The 20,335-nt window shown below is 41.8% G+C and overlaps 2 protein-coding genes across 3 annotated transcripts in view; both read right to left on the bottom strand.

Moving 5' to 3' along the window:
• LOC309542391 (uncharacterized protein) overlaps positions 1–20,335 on the bottom strand; it is a 42,574-nt gene that overhangs the window by 17,368 nt on the left and 4,871 nt on the right. Inside the window, exons 3-6 of the mRNA XM_082241157.1 lie at positions 20,038–20,156; positions 16,439–16,527; positions 15,750–15,782; positions 15,508–15,659 (exon numbers count right to left, since the gene is read on the bottom strand). Of these exons, the coding sequence (XP_082097283.1) occupies positions 15,508–15,659; positions 15,750–15,782; positions 16,439–16,527; positions 20,038–20,156 (393 nt within the window). The remainder of the gene's footprint in view (positions 1–15,507; positions 15,660–15,749; positions 15,783–16,438; positions 16,528–20,037; positions 20,157–20,335) is intronic.
• LOC309542372 (GLIPR1-like protein 1) lies at positions 869–12,983 on the bottom strand. Of its 2 annotated transcripts, none has more exons than XM_082241143.1 (6): positions 12,754–12,983; positions 7,751–7,930; positions 3,736–3,839; positions 2,573–2,658; positions 1,259–1,291; positions 869–1,165 (listed from the first exon to the last, which is right to left on the bottom strand). In XM_082241143.1, exons 1-6 carry the CDS (start codon positions 12,937–12,939, stop codon positions 1,002–1,004), a joined length of 753 nt encoding a protein of 250 aa, XP_082097269.1. In that variant the 5' UTR covers positions 12,940–12,983; the 3' UTR covers positions 869–1,001. The 2 variants fall into 2 exon arrangements, with proteins under 2 accessions (XP_082097269.1, XP_082097268.1); XM_082241142.1 differs by having other exon boundaries at positions 7,751–8,008; positions 12,754–12,982.

The raw sequence follows: 20,335 nt of genomic DNA, 5'->3' as shown, positions 1-20,335 counted from the left end.
GTAGAATCCCATTAAGCAAAGATCTGTGGTAACGTCAATTTAAAGTATATGGCTTAAAAATGTAGCTAGTTTTATTGTTTGCTGTTCATCCCTGCAGATGAATAGCCTGTTAATTACCCTTTGAATAACCACTTTGAATTGCCCAGTAGGAGTTTCTGGTACACTTCTGTGCATGCGTAGGAATCCTCTACAGTCATACCTTGGAAGTTAAATGGAATCCGTTCCGGAAGTCCGTTCAACTTCCAAAACGTTCACAAACCAAATGGTGGCTTCTGATTGGCTGCAGGAAGCTCCTGCAGCCAATCAGAAGCCATGGAAGCCCCATTGGACGTTTGGGTTCCAAAAAAAGTTTGTAAACCGGAACAATCACTTCTAGGTTTGCGGTGTTTGGGAACCAAAATGTACTCCAGCCAAGGTTGATGAAGTGAGGATTCGTTACCAAGTTCCTCTTTTCATTTATGTTGAAAACAATGTGAGTTGATCCACAGGGTAATCAACAGGTAGCCTATACTTAATATCCCAGCTAGAAACAAAACGTAGCAATAAAGTGGGCTGAATTTGTAAAGAAGTGTTTAATTTAAAGGCACAAGTCTTCAGAAAAACCCTTGTAGTGTTTTGTGTGCCAAAACAGACATACTGCTGTTACAATTACATGAAGAAAAAAGCCTGCAAAGAACTTCGGGGAAATAACATGAAAAGAACTGGACTGCTCCAGAAAAAGTGAGCAATAAAAGAATGGCAATTCCAGATACAGGTTTCTACGGATCAGTAAAACCCATAATATTGCACACTGACACAAACACACACAATATTAGTATTCATTTTTCTGCTTTTAAAAATATCCCCAAATCATTAAAATGAAACAATAAACTTTTTAATAATTTTATTAAATTGAAAATATATAAAACAATGTAATTAACCAAATCTATTTTTAAAAACATAAACATCCATGTACATATGAGTCTTAGATATTAAGGACAATGTTTTGTGTTATATGCATCTCATACAGTTTCTGTTTGCAGCATTAAATCTGGATAACATTTCTGTAAACAGTAAACAGTAACAAATGCTAGAAGTGTTAGTAATGGCCTTAAAACTGCAAGTACAATACAGGAGTCATCACATATAAGCTTGTGTTCCCATGGAGGATACCATCGTGAATAGCCTATTTAAAACAAACAAACAAACATATTTTTACTAGGCGAAAATGTCATTTTAAATGTAAACTTGAGCTATATAATTTAATTGTAATACATACGCTTGATGTATATTTTGTCACGACTTGAATTTCCTGCACAAGGAGAAAAGTAGCATTATAACTAGTGGAGAAACCTGTTTCACAATATTAATATATTATCAATGGGTTTTACTTGTTTTCAGTCAGAGCGTGGCAGGTAACTCATAGCATTTCTACAGAATTTCAGCATCCAGAATGTGCAATCATCAGTGTATGACACAATCATTTACCGTATTTTTCACCCTATAGGACGCACTTTCCCCCCTCCAAAAATCAAGGGGAAATGTGTGTGTGTCCTATGGGGCGAATGCAGGCTTTCGCTGAAGCCTGGAGAGCAAGAGGGGTCGGTGCGCACCAACCCCTCTCGCTCTCCAGGCTTCAGGAAGCTATCCCCCCGGCCTGGCAAGCTCCGGGAGCAATGGTGAGGTTGCGCAAGCTCGCCTTCGCTCCCGGACCCGTTCTGGGGGCTGGGGAAGCTTGGGCTTCCCCTGCCCCCAGCCCCGCAAGCGATGGCGAGGTCCCGCTCGCTGTCATGGCTTCTTTGCTCTTTGGGGCTCGGGGGGGATTTTTTTCTTTATTCCCCCCCCCAAAAAAATAAGTGCGCCCTATGGGCCGGTGCGCCCTATAGGGTGAAAAATACGGTATTTGGTAAAAATCAACTCATCTCCAAACTCTTGAACTTTAATTAGGCACGAATTAACAAAGAAGTCAGGATACAGCCTGAAAGCATCTCCATAGATTATGAGTTGTGTAAGCAAATCTGTGGTAGTGCAATGCCTGTGACTGCATTGTCTGACACCATTGTCACACTACTGTAGACAAGGATGTAAAATTGTTGGAACCTTGAAGCTGGATTTTGTACAATTGTGTAGCACAATTCTATCATTATGATATGAGGTATAAAAATACATGGATCTTTTGGGGGAAGGGAGTGGGATTTCCCCCCCCCCTTTTGAGTTCTTCCTAGCAGAATCTAAGACATACAGTATTAGATTGGGAGGCAGGCTTTCTTCCCATTGGAATAGTGCAGCACTTTACTTTTTCACAGTGTTGTGAAATTGCAGCCATTTACTACAATGTATTTAAAAGATCGGGTTTCCTTCCAGGTCTTGCAGATTGTTTGCTTTGACAACCAAACCTGCCTTGCTCTAAGTTCCATGACTTGAACTTAACAGAAATATATATGTGTGTGCATACACACACATAGACACATGCATATACATACATATATACACACAAGAGAAGCTCGTATTGCTTTAAAGTTAATAGAAATATATACATATGTGCGTGAGAAAGCCTTTCATGAATGTTCATTTTACTCAGATCTGTACTTACTACAGAGATGGTCTTGACAAGTGTCTCCTTCTGGGCATGCACTACAGGGCTGTCCTGTTTTGTAAGGTCTTGAAGGGTAGGTGTCACTAAGGAGCATAATTGCCAGAATGTAATAAGGTACTCAACTCACAAGCTAAACTGAAGACTAAAGGGCAAGCTATTTTGAATATACCGGTTTTTTTGCTCTATAAGACTTTTTCCCTCCTAAAAAGTAAGGGGAAATGTGTGTGCGTCTTATGGAGTGAATGCAGGCTGCGCAGCTATCCCAGAAGCCAGAACAGGAAGAAGGATTGCTGCTTTCACTGCGTAGCAATCCCTCTTGCTGTTCTGGCTTCTGAGATTCAGAATATTTTTTTTCTTGTTTTCCTCCTCCAAAAACTAGGTGCGTCTTGTGGTCTGGTGCGTCTTATAGAGCGAAAAATACGGTTAATTATTTAGTTGTAACAAATAAACTGCCTATGCGTTGAGGCATCAACTAAAAAATATTAGGTTATACAATGGATTTTCCTGAGTTAGAATAGTTGAACAGTCCTATGCTGTGGATTAGATATAGACTGTGATATATACACAACTAATAAATCTGTGAAGAGAATATTTAGGACTGCCAAATGTGACCTTTAAAGTTACAGCAAAGAGGCCAACCACTGCACTGCAACCTTGATCAGTTCAGTAATGACTACATGAACTTCAACCCCTATGAGTAATTGCTTATGTGGGGGGTCTGCAATGTGAACTTCTGAGCCTCTTTTTCCCCCCCAGTGTGATTCTTTTAAGAAGCCATCACCGATTTAAAATTAAATTTGAATTAAGTGCAAGACAAATAACATGTACATTTAATTCTATGTACTTCAGAAACACTTATTTGCTTAATATCTACCAGCACTCCTTTATGGGAAAAAAATTGGACACTTACAGCCAAATCCTATACATGTCTATGAAGAAGTGAGCCCTATTAGGTCCAATAAAACTTATACTCAGCTATCTATTCATAGGACTCCCTCCTTAAATATTTACAGTACTTAAGCTAAATAAAATACCGGAGCCTTAGAAAAGTTACACAGCCACTTTGTGCACGGCCAATGAAAAAAATCACCTAAAATCCTACACTTCTTAGGTCACTGGCTGGGTTTATCTCTTATTCTCTTAAACATTTGTTAACTTACGTCGGACCATAATTGCAAACGAAATATTCAGTATTTCTATGTCGATCAAGTCTACGACAGAAAACAACAGCACAGCCAACCTTATAAGTAGTAGCCCGAACAACCTGGGGGGGGGGAGCAGATTTTATTTTACAAAGAAAGGTACAATTTGTGTTAATAGTTACCAAGTCCAGGTATTTAGGCTTTAGAGATTTAGTACAAATCCTCCAGTTTTCAGAACAAAGAACTGTGAATGGTTTTCGTCTTTGGGGTCAGGATGTGGCAGAAGTGCCTTCGCTGGTGGAAAGGAACTTCTCTTAGGCTACAGCAACATCCTGCAGTGGATCAGCCTTCACCAGCTGAACCTTATCAGCCTATCTGTGTCCCCTAAAGGTTACATACGGGATCTGCCTACAACAGGTGTATGTATTATTGATGATCTTCAATCTAGGGATTGTTACCTGCCACAGAGGCTGCTACATGGTATTTCCACTCAATTATTTGGTGGAATTAGCAAAGACAGCCAATTCCCGATTTGGGTTAATACAGAGTAATATTTATTTATTTACACTGCCAAAATTGCAGTCAATAAGTAATACTGTGTTGTGGCTTGAACAAAAATTACAGGATAAAAAGATCATGAGCCTAGTCAAGGGGAGTGGGGGTAGACAGCTGCTCCCCCCTTCAAGTAAAACAATAGAAATACTTAACTAACTGACCAATCATGTCAGTTCTGGCCCCCTCCCCCCAAAAAAAAACAAAAATCCTGGCTACACCCATGAAAAATATTGTTAGTTATCACAAGATTATACACGGGGCATCTAAATCCACATTCCCTTGACCAACAGATTATACTTCTATTATACAGACAAGGGTTGTCATACGTTCAGAATTTCCCGGACATTGCCGGGATTCAGCCATCGGAAACAGTGTCTGGGTGGAAATCGCTTTAATGTTTGGGAAAATCCGGACATATGGCAACACATGTTGGAAGTGTAGATTTTGGCAAATTTTCTTAAAAATAGCTCAGAAACTACTTCCTCTTCTAGATCTTACAAAAAAAGCTCAACAGCTTTGGGCAAAACTGAAAACAAAACAAAAAGCTGGGTCTGGACCATACAAAGACAGAAGGATATCAAGATTTACAGGAGGGACCTCCATATGCCACATCCCCTCTCCCTAAGCCACACCACTAAACCCTGCTCCGCTCCCTCCTCTAGTGCTTTTGCCAGGCTGAAATGTGTTTGCGAACTTTGATAATATCTCTTGCTTGCCACGACTGAGGGCGGAGATATGGGAGTGCACAAAACTCAGGCGTTTGTGTGGCTGGAATGTGGTTTATGGTATGAAGGTAAAATTCATAGCCTTTGCTTTGCCCATTTTTGCCTCTGGTCCCACCCAGCACCGGTGTGTAGTATGTAGCATCCAGAATGTGGGCCTTAGGCTGAAAAAGATTCTTCACCCCACCTCAAGAGGCAGTAACCACGACAAATAAAACAAAACACAGATAAGATGAAAGGGTACAGTGAAGAGGATACAAGGCAGAAAATAGCTACAACTGGACATTTCTGTTTTCAGGGAGAAGTTAATTTTTATAATGAATGATTTTAGAATGTTGTTTATGTTGTACCTTTGTACTGTTTTATTGTTGTTAGCCGCCCTGAGCCCGGCTTCGGCTGGGGAGGGCGGGATATAAATAAAATTTATTATTATTATTATTAAGGATTGTGGAGCAGCCTCCATAGGGAAGACTGAATGAAATGGTATTTTAAAGACTAGGTTTCCTTAAGAGAGAGGGTCCCTGAGAGACAAAGGATTAAGACTGAAGATGAAGCAAGACAGAATAGATATGGCATGCCAATAGGCACAGGTACTGAGTTACAGCAGAGAGAACAGGTTTCTGCCTGACTGGGAGGTCTCAGGAATGCCTTGAGCCAATCAAAACAAGGCGCTCAGGTGTCCAGAGGTAACTGACTTGTACTAAATGTTAATGATAAGATGATTTAAAACATGATGGACCATTTTATTCAGGAGGGGGCTGATTAATGACCGAATGAAAGTATATGCTTCTCAGAAGTGGCAAACGGTGCAGGTGCATAATTATGCGTTCCTCTCCATCCCATGTGTATTGCTTGAAAGCAGCAAGCTTAAACCAAGCTTTGCTTCTTCTGTTCTGTTTGCAAGAATGTACATTACCATTCACCTTTAGAGTGGATCCAACTTGTACAGAGTGCTGGCCAAACCAAACCTTGAATATTTGTGCAGCATGGATTCAGAAAAGATAATAGAAATCGCACATCTCATATGCAGCAGAAGGAAGTTCCAATGGATAGGTGATACCACACTAAAGGCCCAATTCCTACATCATATGGAGTGGATCTCCTCATGAGGCGGCATATACATAAAGCCCTCTCCTGCAGAGTGCAGTGATTGGTTGGGTATATAGGGGATGAGAGAGCATTTTAGGATATACAGGGCTAACCTTCAATCATCATTCATGCCTTGCAGGTGCAAAACCTGAGTGATTAAAGCAAACTAATCCTTCCAATACATAAATCAGGTACAGATCCAAGCCACCACATTGCTGCATCAAAGGCAGGTACTGGCACAGCACAGTGACTCCACGTGTAGCTATCCTATATCTCCTGTAAGCAAGGGTCCTTTGCTGCTGCTTGATGTTGTTTTATTATTTGTTTTAATATTGTATGCTGCTTTGTGTATTCCAAAAGAAAAGTGGTACAAAAGCATCATTCATTCATTCATTCATGAACAAACAAACAAACAAACAAACAAATAACTTGGGTGCCCATGGGGCTTGGAAAGGGGAAGATCCCAAGTTTTTACAGATATTTCAAGGAGCTTCCAGCATCCTGAACTATACATCTTGCAATTTATATACTTTGATGAAAGCTATAATTCTTGCAATTTATATAATCTCATTAAAATTATATAATTTCATTAAAATTATATAATCTCATTAAAACTGAAGCCAACAAAGATATATTCAGAAATTTTAGAAATGATCTCTACATTAATTTCTACCATTCTATGACTTGGAAGCAGACTAGAGCCAGGACATGGTGATTTCTACCAGTCTTTCTCCCAGCAACAATCATCACCAGGTCGCAATTTCCTCAAAGCCTCTTTGGAGGGGTTGGGGGACCCTATTGAGTAGGGTGGGCTATGACATGGGGAACTGAAAGGGGCTCTAGTAGACAAGGTGCTGAAAACCAGGCAGAGAAATATTCTGTGAATGAGAATTTCTCTCTTGGAAGGTGCCTGATTTTTAGTAATCTCCTCTTCCCCTGTGCCGCAGTCCATTCCATTCAGTAGGATTTCTCGACCCACTTCGGTAGAGGTTTTTCAGGTGGCTTAGGTGCAAAGGGGATGGGAAAGTCCCGTTCTACCTCTTCTCATCAGGTAGTGCTTCTTTGGATGATGATGTTGATGATTTAAATTTGTGTAGATAACAGGGTAGTTCACAAGATAAAAATACAAAATGAGAACACAAAATACACCATAAAACCAAAACCAGAACAAACCCCAACTCCCACAAACACATTTGAAAGGCCAAGGAATATTAATCATCTGAAGGCCTGGTTATAGAGAAACATTTTTGCCTGGCACCTAAAGATATGCAAAGAAGGTGCCAGCCGAGCTTCCCTGGAAAGAGCATTCCATAAATGGGGAGCCAATGCAGAAAAGGCCTGATCATATGATGCCACCCTCCAGACCTCTTGCGGAGGAGGCACATGAAGAAGAGCTTCAGATGATGATCACAGGGTCCTGGTTGATTCATATGGGGAGAGGTGATCCCTGAGGTATTGGGATCCTGACATCATGACATTAGTTATAAATTCAATATCCAATGTCATTTATAACTAAATGGATATTTATAACTAAATGTGATAGCCTTCAGATTACTTTAAAAAGTATGATATAGCACCATTATAACAGTCACTTCATGTACTTGCTGTCTTAAATTATCAATGTTTCTTGATGTATTAAGATTATCTTAACTGAGAACAGAAGTTACCTGTTTATAATGTCTGCATACTTGTGAACACGAATTGTCCTGGTAATCATAGAAATCTTTATCTGAGTACCATGAATAGATGGCATTAGAAGAATTAAATGGCACTCTGCGGGCAGGTCCAAACCATATATTTTCTCCCACTGGATGAAGTTTAGGATCAGGATGGCCAGCTCCTTTTTTCTTCATAAAATGGTTATGTTGAAAAATACATTTCTGTCCCCATGCTCTAGCAGTTCTAGCTAAAGCCAGATCCCATGTCTGCAGGATACAAGAAATATATAATGCATTTTTTAATCACATTTTCATTAGCTAACTCCTACTAGTGACTATAAATTTATTATTATTATTATGCCCCACCCATCTGGCTAGGTTTCCACATCCACATTTCAACAGAACTGCAAACATTATGCAAATATTTATTTGGATCAAGAACTTAAAGCAGAACAATCTTATACTGTACATAATATCCTCAGAAGTAAGTCCTGTTGAGTTCAATGGGGCATATGCCAAGACAAGTAGGTATAGATTGCAGTCTAAGTTGGTTTCATCCTGAAACTTGGCATTATCTAGTCAACAGTATCATAGCAACTCAAGCACTTATGCATATTAATTTAGGACAGGGTTACTGAGGTCCTCCAGGCCTCCCCATTTGATCAGCCAAAACCAGCTAAGCCATGCTCATTTATGGCATTTGGGTTCAGGCAGGGAGAGTTGCACCTGAACCCAAAAACCATTTGTACTTACCACTGATCAGCAGGACCTACAAAGCTCTTTACAAGGCACTCTGAAGCTCTGATGATCAGATGATTATCATTGCTTGAAGAGAGCCCTAACAGCCAAAGCCCCCATGGGATTCGCTAACTAGAGCTGAACTACATGAGAGTTAAATTTTCAAGAGCTTAACTTTTCAAGAGCTTAAGATGAAAGTATAGTATTAAGGTTTTTACTTTCAAAAATGTACATCCCACTTATCCCAAATTGCCTAACACTAGAGGCTTAAAACAATCATCAGTAAAAATAACACAATGAAAAATAAAACAAAGCAGCAGAAAAATTACAGTGGTGCCCCGCAAGACGAATGCCTCGCAAGACGAAAAACTCGCTAGACGAAAGGGTTTTGCGGTTTTTGAGCTGCTTCGCAAGACGAATTTCCCTATGGGCTTGCTTCGCAAGATGAAAACGTCTTGCGTTTTTTGCAAATTTGTTTCCTTTTTCTTAACACCATTAATACAGTTGCGACTTGACTTCGAGGAGCAACTCATAGAATGCGGTGTGGTAGCCTTTTTTGAGGTTTTTGGTGATTTTTGAAGCTTTTCCAAAACTTTTCCGACACCGTGCTTCGCAAGACGAAAAATTCGCTAGACGAAAAAACTCGCGGAACGAATTAATTTCGTCTTGTGAGGTACCACTGTACTAAAAAGAACAGTAGGAGGTCTCAGCCAGCCTTCCTGGAAAAACTGTTCTTCAGCACAATCTACTCAGAAGTACAGTAATACCTCCGGTTGCAAACTGTCCTCCTTGCAAACTCTTTAGATTACGAGCTCTGCTAACCCAGAAGTAGCTGCTCCAAGGAGCAAACTTTGCCCTGGGATGCAAGTGGAAATCGCACGCCAGAGGCGCACGCAAAGCAGAAGGCCCCATTCGTGAAAGCATGCCTCAGGATAAGAATGGTTTCTGGTTACGAATGGATCTCCAGAACGAATTCAGTTCATAACAGGAGGTACCACTGTATATCCTACAATGGAAGGCGCACTCTTCCATTATATCCCAAGACAGATGGATGCCAACCAACTCCCAGGTAAGTGGGTTTAGAACTGCAGCCTCAACAAGCTAGCAAAATGTAAAAAGTGATGAGACCAGACAGGTTTCTCTAAGGAGGACAGTTGAAAGGCCTGAAACAACTGGCAACTGCTTCTTGTATTAACTATACAGTGTTATTAGAATATTATGTAACATTATGCAAGAATTAATATTTGAATCTGCTTATTCTCTTATTCCTTCTCCATTCCCCCCCCCACTTTTTGAATCACAACTATTAGATTTAATGCTCTGTTCTAAACTGTAAACCACCTTGAGTACAATGCTCCTAAGGCAGAATGTAGTAAAGGAAGCAGTCTAGACCAGGCTTCCTCAAACTCGGCCCTCCAGGTGGTTTGAGACTACAATTCCCATCATCACTGACCACTGCTCCTGCTAGCTAGCTAGGGATCATGGGAGTTGTAGGCTAAAAAAAGATCTGGAGGGCTGAGTTTGAGGAAGCCTGGTCTAGACCTAGAGATTATTCCACTGACACGAGTTCAGAAAGTGGCTTGCTTCAAAGTAATAGATGTTTATAAACAGATATTACCTGTTTTGAAATGCCTAAAAGATACAGAATTTCAAAAGCCCTAAACTGTCTAGAACCAGGATACCTGCCTAGTCCCTAGAACAGTAGTGGCAGCTGACAACTACTCGGCTATTTTCAAGATCTTGTTACTAACATATAAAGTTAAATCCTGAACAGCTTTGGGCCAAGTTCCCTTAAAGATCATTTGCCCCTATACAGTGGTACATCGGGTTACAGACGCTTCAGGTTACAGACTCTGCTAACCCAGAAATAGAACCTCGGGTTAAGAACTTTGCTTCAGGATGAGAACAGAAATCGTGCAGCGGCAGGCCCCATTAGCTAAAGTGGTGCTTCAGGTTAAGAACAGTTTCAGGTTAAGAATGGACCTCCGGAATGAATTAAGTTCTTAACCCGAGGTACCACTGTACTGTATATGACCTGTAAGTTCACTTAGATGATCTGGGGAATTATTATTCTTGGCAACGCACCCAACAGACTTTAACAAGGTGGTGACCCAAGAGCAGACATTTTCCATCATTGCCCTTACACTCTCTGCAATGTCTTTCCTTCTGCCATCATATACAAAGTGTAATCTTGCATCCTGTTACTACTGAATTACTGTTTTTATGATATTGTTTTTATGTCGTATTTCTGTATACAGTTGGGAGAGCTTAAAATATTAAAGTGATTCATAAATGCTTTAAAATAAACAAGCAGAGGACAAAATAATTAGCAGGTTGTCTGCTACTTTTTCGTTCTAAATTTAATGTATTTTTGATTGTATTTTTACTATTTGATGAATTTGGGTTTGCTGTGATTTTACTGTATGGAACAGATTTGTAGCCATATTGTAGCCATTTAGCAGAATGACAGGATATACATTTTGAATAGCCTTTTTAGCTTTTGAAACAACTCCCTAGTTCCACTATCCTACCGTTACAGGCAAGTCTAAATACACATATTAGTGAACTAATATACTTTACACTTACAGCTGCCTCTACTGTATTTCTTTCTCCTACCTCTGTAATTTCCTTTGTGTGTGTTTTCAGATTGTAAGCCCCTTGGGTTATAGACCTGCCACCTCATGTTTTAGATCAGACCTTTCCAAACTGTGTGTCACAACACATTAGTGCGTTGGCTGCAGTGTGTAGGTATGTTGCACAAATGTTTCCCGTGCTCCTCCTGGGGCTGGAAAGGGTTTAGTAGTTTAACCTCTGGTTTGCTAATTGAACTGAATTACTGTGTCACGTAATAATGCATGTCTAAGAAGTGTGTCACCAAATGAAAAGTTTGTTTTAGATGGTGCTATAATAATTGCTATTATTTATCAGCAATGCACTATGATTATTTTAAAATGTATCAGCAAAATAACACATTTGCCAAAGCAACTGAAGTGTAATCTATTCTCAGCAAATAATACCTATTTTCTCTTTTATCATAAATGGAAGGTGAATATTTGTACAGTAGTTTCATTTGAAGGTCCTGCAGGACATAAGCTGGTTCCTAGATTGCAGGGGTTTGGAGTAGTTGACCCTTTGGGTCCGTTCCAACTCTACAATTCTATAATTCTAAACACCCATAAAATGTTGTCCAAAGGTGCAGATTTACATAGGTATGGGGGCATGCTTTTCCTGAATGCAGCAGAGGCAGACTTTCACCCAGTGTAACGTGGGTGTGATTTGTTCCTGTTTGCCAATATAGCTATCCCACAGAAGGTGCCATTCTTGGCTCAGCTTCGCTATTAAAAGTGTGTCAAACATCAGTCTGGGCTTAACTGGTTGGCATTCATCTGTCTCAGGAGACAATGGAGAAGTGAGCTTTTGCGGGTGAGGTCAAACTCTTGCAAGATTGCAGGGTCTGATGCGGGAGAGACATGTTTTGTTGCAGCTGGGGCAGATGAAGGCGTCCAGTTGTGCTGCTGCAGATGGAGATCCACCACAGTGTTTCTTCTCTCTCTGCTCCTCCCAGCAGTCATTTCTCCCCCTTACTATGGATACATGACTTAGGCTGCCTGTCTCCAGGCACTGCGGTCCTCTGCAAGGGATTCCCTCATGGCAAGGTCGACGCTTCCGGCCTTCATGTCACCTTTGCAGCCATCTTTGTACCTCAGAGATGGTCTGCCAAGTGGCCTGGTGCCAGAAGCCAGCTCCCCCGCAGAGCACGTCCATGGGGACCCTGCTATCTTCCATTTTGTGGACACGCCTAGGCCAGCGCATTTGTCTAATAGGTTTCAGCGCTGGGATGTTTTCAGTGCCAGGACTAAGCCCTGGAAAATGCAAATGCATATGGACAATAGAAGGCTGCGGCCCTCGAGCTACCTCACAGCTCTCGCTCTCACGAAGTTCGGGTGCCTGAGCACGCCAGTACCTTCCTACTGTAGTGAAAACATACCCGCAGCGAAATCCCGAACTCCGCAACAGCCTGCGAATTAGGCACAGCAGCCGCTTCAGAAGGCACGTCGCTGGGTTCAATGAAGCCCCGCAAGAGCAGACTTGGTGTCTCCCCCCCCCCCCGCCCCGCCTTTGACTTTCGCATTTTAAAAAGCGGTGGGCTACGCGCTGCAGCGCTTGCCTCGCCCTCCCTGCTCCCTCCTTCCGCACCTGAGGAAAGGGCGGCGTAGCGAGCGGCGAGCTCCCCTTCGAGCGCCTTCCCCCGCCCGCCCCCCGGGCACACACACCATGTGAAGCATGTCGGCGGCCTGGGGCTGCACTTCGGAGCGAAGCCTATTGTGGATGTCGACGTACTGACCGATAAAGGTCTTGTTGGTAATTCCGGGGTAAGTCTGCGGCCGAAACCTCTTCCTCCCGCGCGCGCCGTCGAGGGCGACGAGCCCAAGCAGCACCCACGGCCACAGCCTCGGCATGGCGGCGGCAACGCCCTCGCACGTCGGAAGCGCCAGTCCGGCGTGCGTGCGGGAGGGTGCGCATGCGCGGCTGCTCTCCTTCAACGGTCGGCGCGCGAGGTCTGCTGCACGCTTCGTCGGAAGTCGACCCCGTTGTGTTCTGCGGGGCTTATTTCTAACCAGGCGTCTACAGTACAGGATTTTAGCCTTACTCTGTTCTTTGATCTTTTGCTGTTCTTCAGCTTCCAGGGTTTATCTCTCGCGAGCTTTGGCTCAAATCAAGCCCTAGCCTGCCCCGCTCTCCACGCGTGTTGGTCTGATGCTGTGCGCGTCTGCAGCTCCGTTCAATTCAAAGAGAATTTCTCCTAGACTTGCCTCCAACTCATCGCTGCCGTGCACTGCCGTTCTAACCGGGTGGTTGTTCCAAGTGTCCTGTGGTTCGCAGTCTGTTGCTCCTAGCGTCTGAACAGTGGTGCAGGATCTAAACCACGCATAGCTGTCAACGTTTCCCTTTTTTTAAGGGAAATCCCCTTTTTCCGAATAGGATTCCTCGCAAGAAAAGGGAAAAGTTGACAGCTATGAAACCACGGTGTTCATTTTGTCCGGTACGCTGCCTTTGAGACCTCATGGTCAGCCCTGGAGGCACTGAAAGCAACGGGCAGAGCACTCAAGAAACTGAAGTCGATAGCAGAAGCAATGGTGGTGGTGCTGTTGCTTCCCATCGGCTCCACTGGGCCATTTCAAACGGCATTGGGAAGGGGAGAGAAGGAGATGAGTTCAGCAATAGCAATGAAGCCCACCAAGAGAGAACGACACAGGAATGTTACTGGCTTACTGGCACCAGACCAGCCGGAGGCTAATTTGAGGAGGGAATTGGTTACACTGAAGGAGGTAATGGCCTCCTCCTGGGATTGGGGCATTGGAAGATTCTGCAATTAGGCATCAGAGCACAGATGGGAACTGTAAGATACATGTTAATAAAATCTCTTGTCCAGATAGGCTTGGGTTTTTTATTGTGGAAGTTCCCCTGATGTACCAGGCAGATAGGGACAGAGGGACAGTGGCAGGCAGGTGGGGGAGGCATTCTTATTAACAATGACACCACTCTGCTGTCTTTTCTTTTTCTTTTCAGCACAAATCCATTCCTTTGAATATTCACTGTGTTCACTTTGCTTACAGTGCAATCCCAGCCCCCAGATACACCATTTGAGATGGCCCCAGAGTATCTTCTTACACTGACTGGGGGAAAGCCCAGTTGGTGTGAATTAAGCCAGTGTAAATAACATTGGTATAGGCAAAAAAATGGCCATAGCAAAGGTGGGAAGTGAGGGCCAAACAAAGTTGCACTGCTTCCAAACTCCCTGAGTTCACTGGTCTCGTCTACACTGCTTGATATAAAATACACCACCAGGTTTAACTAAATTCACTACAGGAGTAAATAGAAGGGTAGAAGATGAAAGTTCACCTTGCCTCCCTGGCCACATACATTCTGGTCAGAAGCAGTTAGGATACAGCTGAACATACACAGGAGATACCCTAGCAAATCTACCTAGTAAGCATTGCTCTGTAAAGCTGCAGTTTATACACAATTACTTGAGAGTAAATCTTGATTAAGTTAGCACAACTCACATCTGAGTAAACACATGGACACGGAGGCTCATTTTCTGATTGTAGTTGTAAGATGGGTTTATAGAAAGGATATAGTCATATGCACAGTTTCCTGATACATGAGCAGGTTGTAGTATCTCTGAAGCCTTAATTTTCCCCAGACATAAGATGTAAGGCTGGTATTCATGTAAAAACTGTGGACGATTCTCTGCCATATAGATGGCTAATCTTAGGCTAATCACACACACTAAACCTCATAAAGAGAAATGAAGGGCTCTTTCAAACTGTTGCTATTTTTGAGTGGGATCTAATCACATACCAGAAAATTCAGGTTAGGTGATTAAAGTTGATTTGATGGTCTTCCCAGCAAATCAACTTTAATCACCTAACCTTTGTGATAAATAAAGGAATGACACAAGACAGTGCCGTGGAAAGTGCTCACAGGATAAGAACGTAAAAAGTTGGGGAAAACTTTATAAGGAACATGTTAAGCCAGATGGACCACTTTGTGACATTGTATCACATCAATATTCATTCATTCATTGCATCCTGTTAATCATGCAAAATAAATAATACAATAAATAAATAAACTTCTTTTAATATGCTTAGCCTTTATTTTCACTTAATGTTGAACATGGCATACTAGATATGGCCATGGATAGCATTCAGCTAAGTTTTACTCAGAATAAATCCATTAAAATTAATGAAACTAACTTAATCATGTTAATTAACTTAAATGAGTCTACTCTGAGTAAAACACAGTTGAACACCACTCCATATATTCTACTTACACTAATGTATTCTAGTTTTAAAAGTATTTACAACTCATTAATATGCAACAAGTAACTTTTTACAAGTTCAGAAAAATTGAAGTATCGTAGAAACAAACCAAATCTACTTTTAAAATATAAAATGCAGGAAAATATTCTTATAAATATTATTGTTAGTTATATTCAAGTTATATACGCCTATCAAAAATTATGCTTTATAACCTAAACCTGGATAACGGAGTTTTAAGTAATAAACAGCTGCAAAAGCTAGAAACATTAATAACGGTCTTAAAATTGCAACTGCAATGCAGGATTCATCACATATAATCCGGGATTCAAAGGGTGGATACCATCGTGAATAGCCTATTTTAAAAAAGATAAAAGCATTCTTATGAAATGTGAGTTTTGTTCTTGAAGTAAATTTAAACTATAATACAGATATATAATACATACGTATGCTGTTTTCTTTCTCACGTTCAGGATTTCCTGGAAGAGAGAATAGTTATAACAAATGAAGAAAGACTTTAAAATAGGATAACTGTAATGCACTTGTTCTGCAAATGCCTTTGAAGACTATTGAAGACTGTTCAGAAACTGAAGCTACTTCAGAATTCAGCAGCCTGATTATTGGTAGGCCTAAGACAAACCAGTCATATAACACTGGTTCTGACAGGGCCACATTGGCTACCTTACGTTTTGAAGCTCAATTTATACTGTTGGCTTTGACCTGTAACTGCTTAGGACCCCAAATGGCAGAAGGAGTCTGGGCCCTGTCCTGGAGAAGCACTACCACTGCCAAGGACCCATGCAGTTGGTAAAGGACAACTGGCCCCACACAAGGAGAAACTAGCTTTGCCCTGATCACCTTTCCTCAGCACTACATAACTGGACTGACCTGCTTCCTACCTCCCATGGAAAGGACTCACATGCCTTTGCACATGACTTTTGTCTTCTGGGTTTCTGCTGTTGTTATTCTGTCTCTCACAGCTACAATAAACCTACCATTAAAATTATGGACTCGTCATTTCTTCGTCAGAGGGCAAACTTAGCAGGGGATCAAATACTTTCCCCCCTCACTGTATGTGATGGTTGATATCATCATCTTTTCCATGACTGTTTGCATCATTTAATTCTATACTTACTGCAGAGTTTCTTTTGACAAGTGTCTCCTTTTGGGCACTGGCTACATGGAGCTCCCTCTTTATAAGGACGAACTCCCGCGTAGTTGCCCCTAAAGAACAAAATATTACATAACGTTATGTATTCAGTACACAAAGTGCACAAAACTAAAAATGAAAATGCAAGCTACTGGATATGTAATAAAAGGTTTTAGATGTAATGAATCAGTTGTCTAGGTCTGGGGGCTAAATGCAGACCTCCAGGCCTATCTGGTACTTGGAACTCCCCCAACGTTGTATTCTCTCTTCTCACCAGCCCTGCACTGCACTCTCAAATGTTTTTGCCTGTCTGTAATGTGTTCATGACGCGGGTGGCGCTGTGGGTAAAACCTCAGCGCCTATGACTTGCCGATCGCATGGTCGGCGGTTCGAATCCCCACGGCGGGGTGCGCTCCCGTCGCTCGGTCCCAGCGCCTGCCAACCTAGCAGTTCGAAAGCACCCCCGGGTGCAAGTAGATAAATAGGGACCGCTTACCAGCGGGAAGGTAAACGGCGTTTCCGTATGCTGCACTGGCTCGCCAGATGCAGCTTGTCACGCTGGCCACATGACCCGGAAGTGTCTGCGGACAGCGCTGGCTCCTGGCCTCTAGAGTGAGATGAGCGCACATCCCTAGTCTGTCAAGACTGGCCCGTACGGGCAGGGGTACCTTTACCTTTACCTTTAATGTGTTCATGAACTATGATCATGCTTATTTATCTGGATGGTGAAGGGTGTGTGTGTACAGAGCACAGAAATCTGACTTTTGTTATGGATGGAAGCCTGTGTGGCACAAAGGTCACATCCATTCTTCTTCCTATTTCCTAGTTGCCCCTGAAAAACAGTTTCAGGATGTAATAATGTATTCAGTACATAAATTAAACTGAAGATCAAAATGTTTTGTGCTTTCTATTGGTTCCAGCAAGTTGCAAATCATTCTTGGTGCTATTATCCAGGCAATGCTAGTCTGTGTATCATCATGATAATCCATGGAACTGACCTTGTGCAGTGGTACCTTGGGTTACAGACGCTTCAGGTTACAGATGCTTCAGGTTACAGACTCCGCTAACCCAGAAATAGTACCTTGGGTTAAGAACTTTGCTTCAGGATGAGAACAGAAATCGCGTGGTGTCAGCACGGCATCAGCGGGAGGCCCCATTAAGTAAAGTGGTACCTCAGTTAAGAACAGTTTCAGGTTAAGAACAGACCTCCAGAACAAATAAAGTTCTTAACCCAAGGTACCACTGTACTGGTATTTTATGTCCTGCATTTACCTGACCCCTGTAATTATTTGTTTTCAAATTAATATTATTTATACAGTGGTACGTCTGGATACGAACTTAATTCGTTCCGGAGGTCCGTTCTTATCCTGAAACTGTTCTTAACATGAGGCTCCATTAGTGAAAGTGTGTCTCCTGCGTGCGCACGTGTGCCTCTGGTACACGATTTCCACACGCATCCCGGGGCAAAGTTCGCATCCGGGAGCAACTACTTCCAGATTAGCACAGCTCATAACCCGACGCGTGCGCAACCAGAAGCGTTCGTATCCAGAGGTACCACTGTATTTCTGTTAACTGGAGAACATTTACTTTCTATGTTACTAACAAACAATATTTTGTATATAGAAGCCTTTGTTTAGGGAATCACAGAGCCGTAGCTAGGTGATCTTGCGCCCCTGGCAGATTGCGCCCCCTAGCCACAGACAAATTAGCTCTTCTTTCCGCCTCTCCTCCAACCCCCCCCCCCATTCTATTCACCCTCTATTTAAAACCTTTTCTTATGAGGCAATAATCAATATTTTAATTTATAGACATATTTTAGACAATTTGCGGCCCCCTCACCTGTGCCCCTGGTGAGAGCACACCTCACTACCCCCTAGCTACGGCCTTGGCTCTTCAGTCAGTTAACAAATTTATACTGATAATTTCTGAAACTGTTCTGCAACTAAGAACTGATAGCTCCTAGCTCAGGTAGAGGTTTTTAAAATATTTGTTGTTGTTTAGTGGTTTAGTCGTGTCAATATACTGGTGCTTTATTACAACATTCTGTTTTCCCCACCTTTAGTTTTTAGCTTTTATGCGTGTAAAATGATACTCTTACTACATCTAATTTTACTTTTTTGTACAATAAGTGTGTTTGAAGAAATTTAATTTTAAACCGAAGTCCTACATGCTCCACTGTTTTGACCACTCCTCAAGTGTTTAGAATTTTGTTTTTTTCTCCATAATAATTGAGGTGTTTTTACAAGAGGGTCCCCAACACTTTAAAAAGTGGGGTAATGGCAGCTCTTTGTATTCATATTCTAATACTGAGATCTTGAGAAGATGTCTGTACAGTGGTGCCTCGCAAGACAAAATTAATTCGTTCCGCGAGTTTTGTCGTCTAGCGAATTTTTCGTCTTGCGAAGCACGGTTTTAGCGGTTTAACAAAGTCGCGAGACGTTTTCGTCTTGTGAAGCAAGCCCATAGGGGAATTCGTCTTGCGAGGCAAATCGCAAACGAAAAAACCTTTCGTCTAGCGAGTTTTTTGTCTTGCAAGGCATTCGTCTTGCGTGGCACCACTGTACTTGTAATATACAAGACATCACCATTAAGATATATATATATACAAGGCATCTCCAGCCCCGCCCCCGCCTGCTCTCCACCCCCTGGTGCTGGAACATGAAGTTCCACCACTGCTTCCCAGACGGATGAAGCGGCAGCACGTTATATGAGATTCTATGTAAGAATAAAGTGCTGCATCAGGACTAAACTATTCTAACTAACGGGACTAAACTGTTGTAGCTTCATATAGTTAATGAGGGCTAACTAGCTGAGGCAACTCTGGAAGGAAAGACAAATTCAGTGTTACAAAGTAAAAAGTGTGTGTGTATACACACACACACACACACACAGAGGCGGTGACAATTTTGTGCGCAACCAATTGATGCACGATCGCCAATGCGTGGGTCCTTTTGGATCAGGAAAAGGGCGAAGCAGGCTTATACATGCTCCACCAAAGTGCATGGGGGCCAGGAACAGAACCCCTGTGCAAAATGGTCGCTGCCTCTCTCTCTCTCCCGCCCCCATGTATAAGATGCCAGGTATTTTTGGGAACTCCAAATTTAGAAAACACCCCTCAGCACTACCCATGTATAAGACAACCCCCAATTTTAAACCTAATTTTTGGGTAAAAAAACCAAGTCTTAGAAAAATACGGTAAATTGAGCATAATGCCGCCTATCATGCAGCCTACCATAATTTGCAATATTGTTTATTGTATACAACTGTACATTATTTAAGTTCAAGATACAGGTGGGACAGAACTAAAGCTATTTCTGATCATTTTCTTGTTTTCCTAACTGTTCTGAGAACTTTTTACAGTTCTTGATATTTTAGTTCACAGAATATAATGTTTAAAATTGTAAAGGCTGAAAAGCATAGCTGTTAAGTTTTCTGGTTGCTTTTCAATTAAAAATAATTGAAATGTAAATTAGCTTACAAAATCCAAAATTAATACATTCAGTTTCAAACAGGCATACAGTTTGGTGTTTTATGATTACTAAGTGTAACACAAGTTTAGATCGCTTTAAGAATTGTTAACTTACGGTGGACCATAAGTACAAACGAAATATGAAAAATTCTTGGTTTTGGCTCCTTTGCTATTAGTTGACGCAGAACAGTGAACAATAGCACAGCCAATCTTATAAGTATTAGCCCAAACAACCTGAAAAAAAACATGTTTGATTATACAATATAAAGTCCAAGCTTCGTTCAACAGTATCATTTCTCACATTCATTTTTTTTCTCCAGATTTTGCTCTCCCTCCCTCCACTTTTATTGGCATTTAGCTAAAGGCACATTTATACCTTAGATTAATATTCCAGTATCCTATTCTGTCCTCCT

Source organism: Podarcis vaucheri (assembly GCF_965113315.1).
Source record: "Podarcis vaucheri genome assembly, chromosome: 10".
NCBI classification, from domain to species: domain Eukaryota; kingdom Metazoa; phylum Chordata; class Lepidosauria; order Squamata; family Lacertidae; genus Podarcis; species Podarcis vaucheri.
This window is presented reverse-complemented; position numbering and strand designations above follow the sequence as displayed.

Bases quoted from the DNA above. Each gene is read 5' to 3' on its own strand.
- LOC309542372 (XM_082241142.1), bottom strand. From the start codon at position 12,939: ATGCCGAGGCTGTGGCCGTGGGTGCTGCTTGGGCTCGTCGCCCTCGAC. The intron at 3,840-7,750 runs GTAACTTCTGTT...CCCCCCCCCCAG, and splicing joins TATGCAGACATTATAAACAG to GTTGTTCGGGCTACTACTTA. The intron at 2,659-3,735 runs GTAAGTTAACAA...TATGCTCCTTAG, and splicing joins GTTTGCAATTATGGTCCGAC to TGACACCTACCCTTCAAGAC.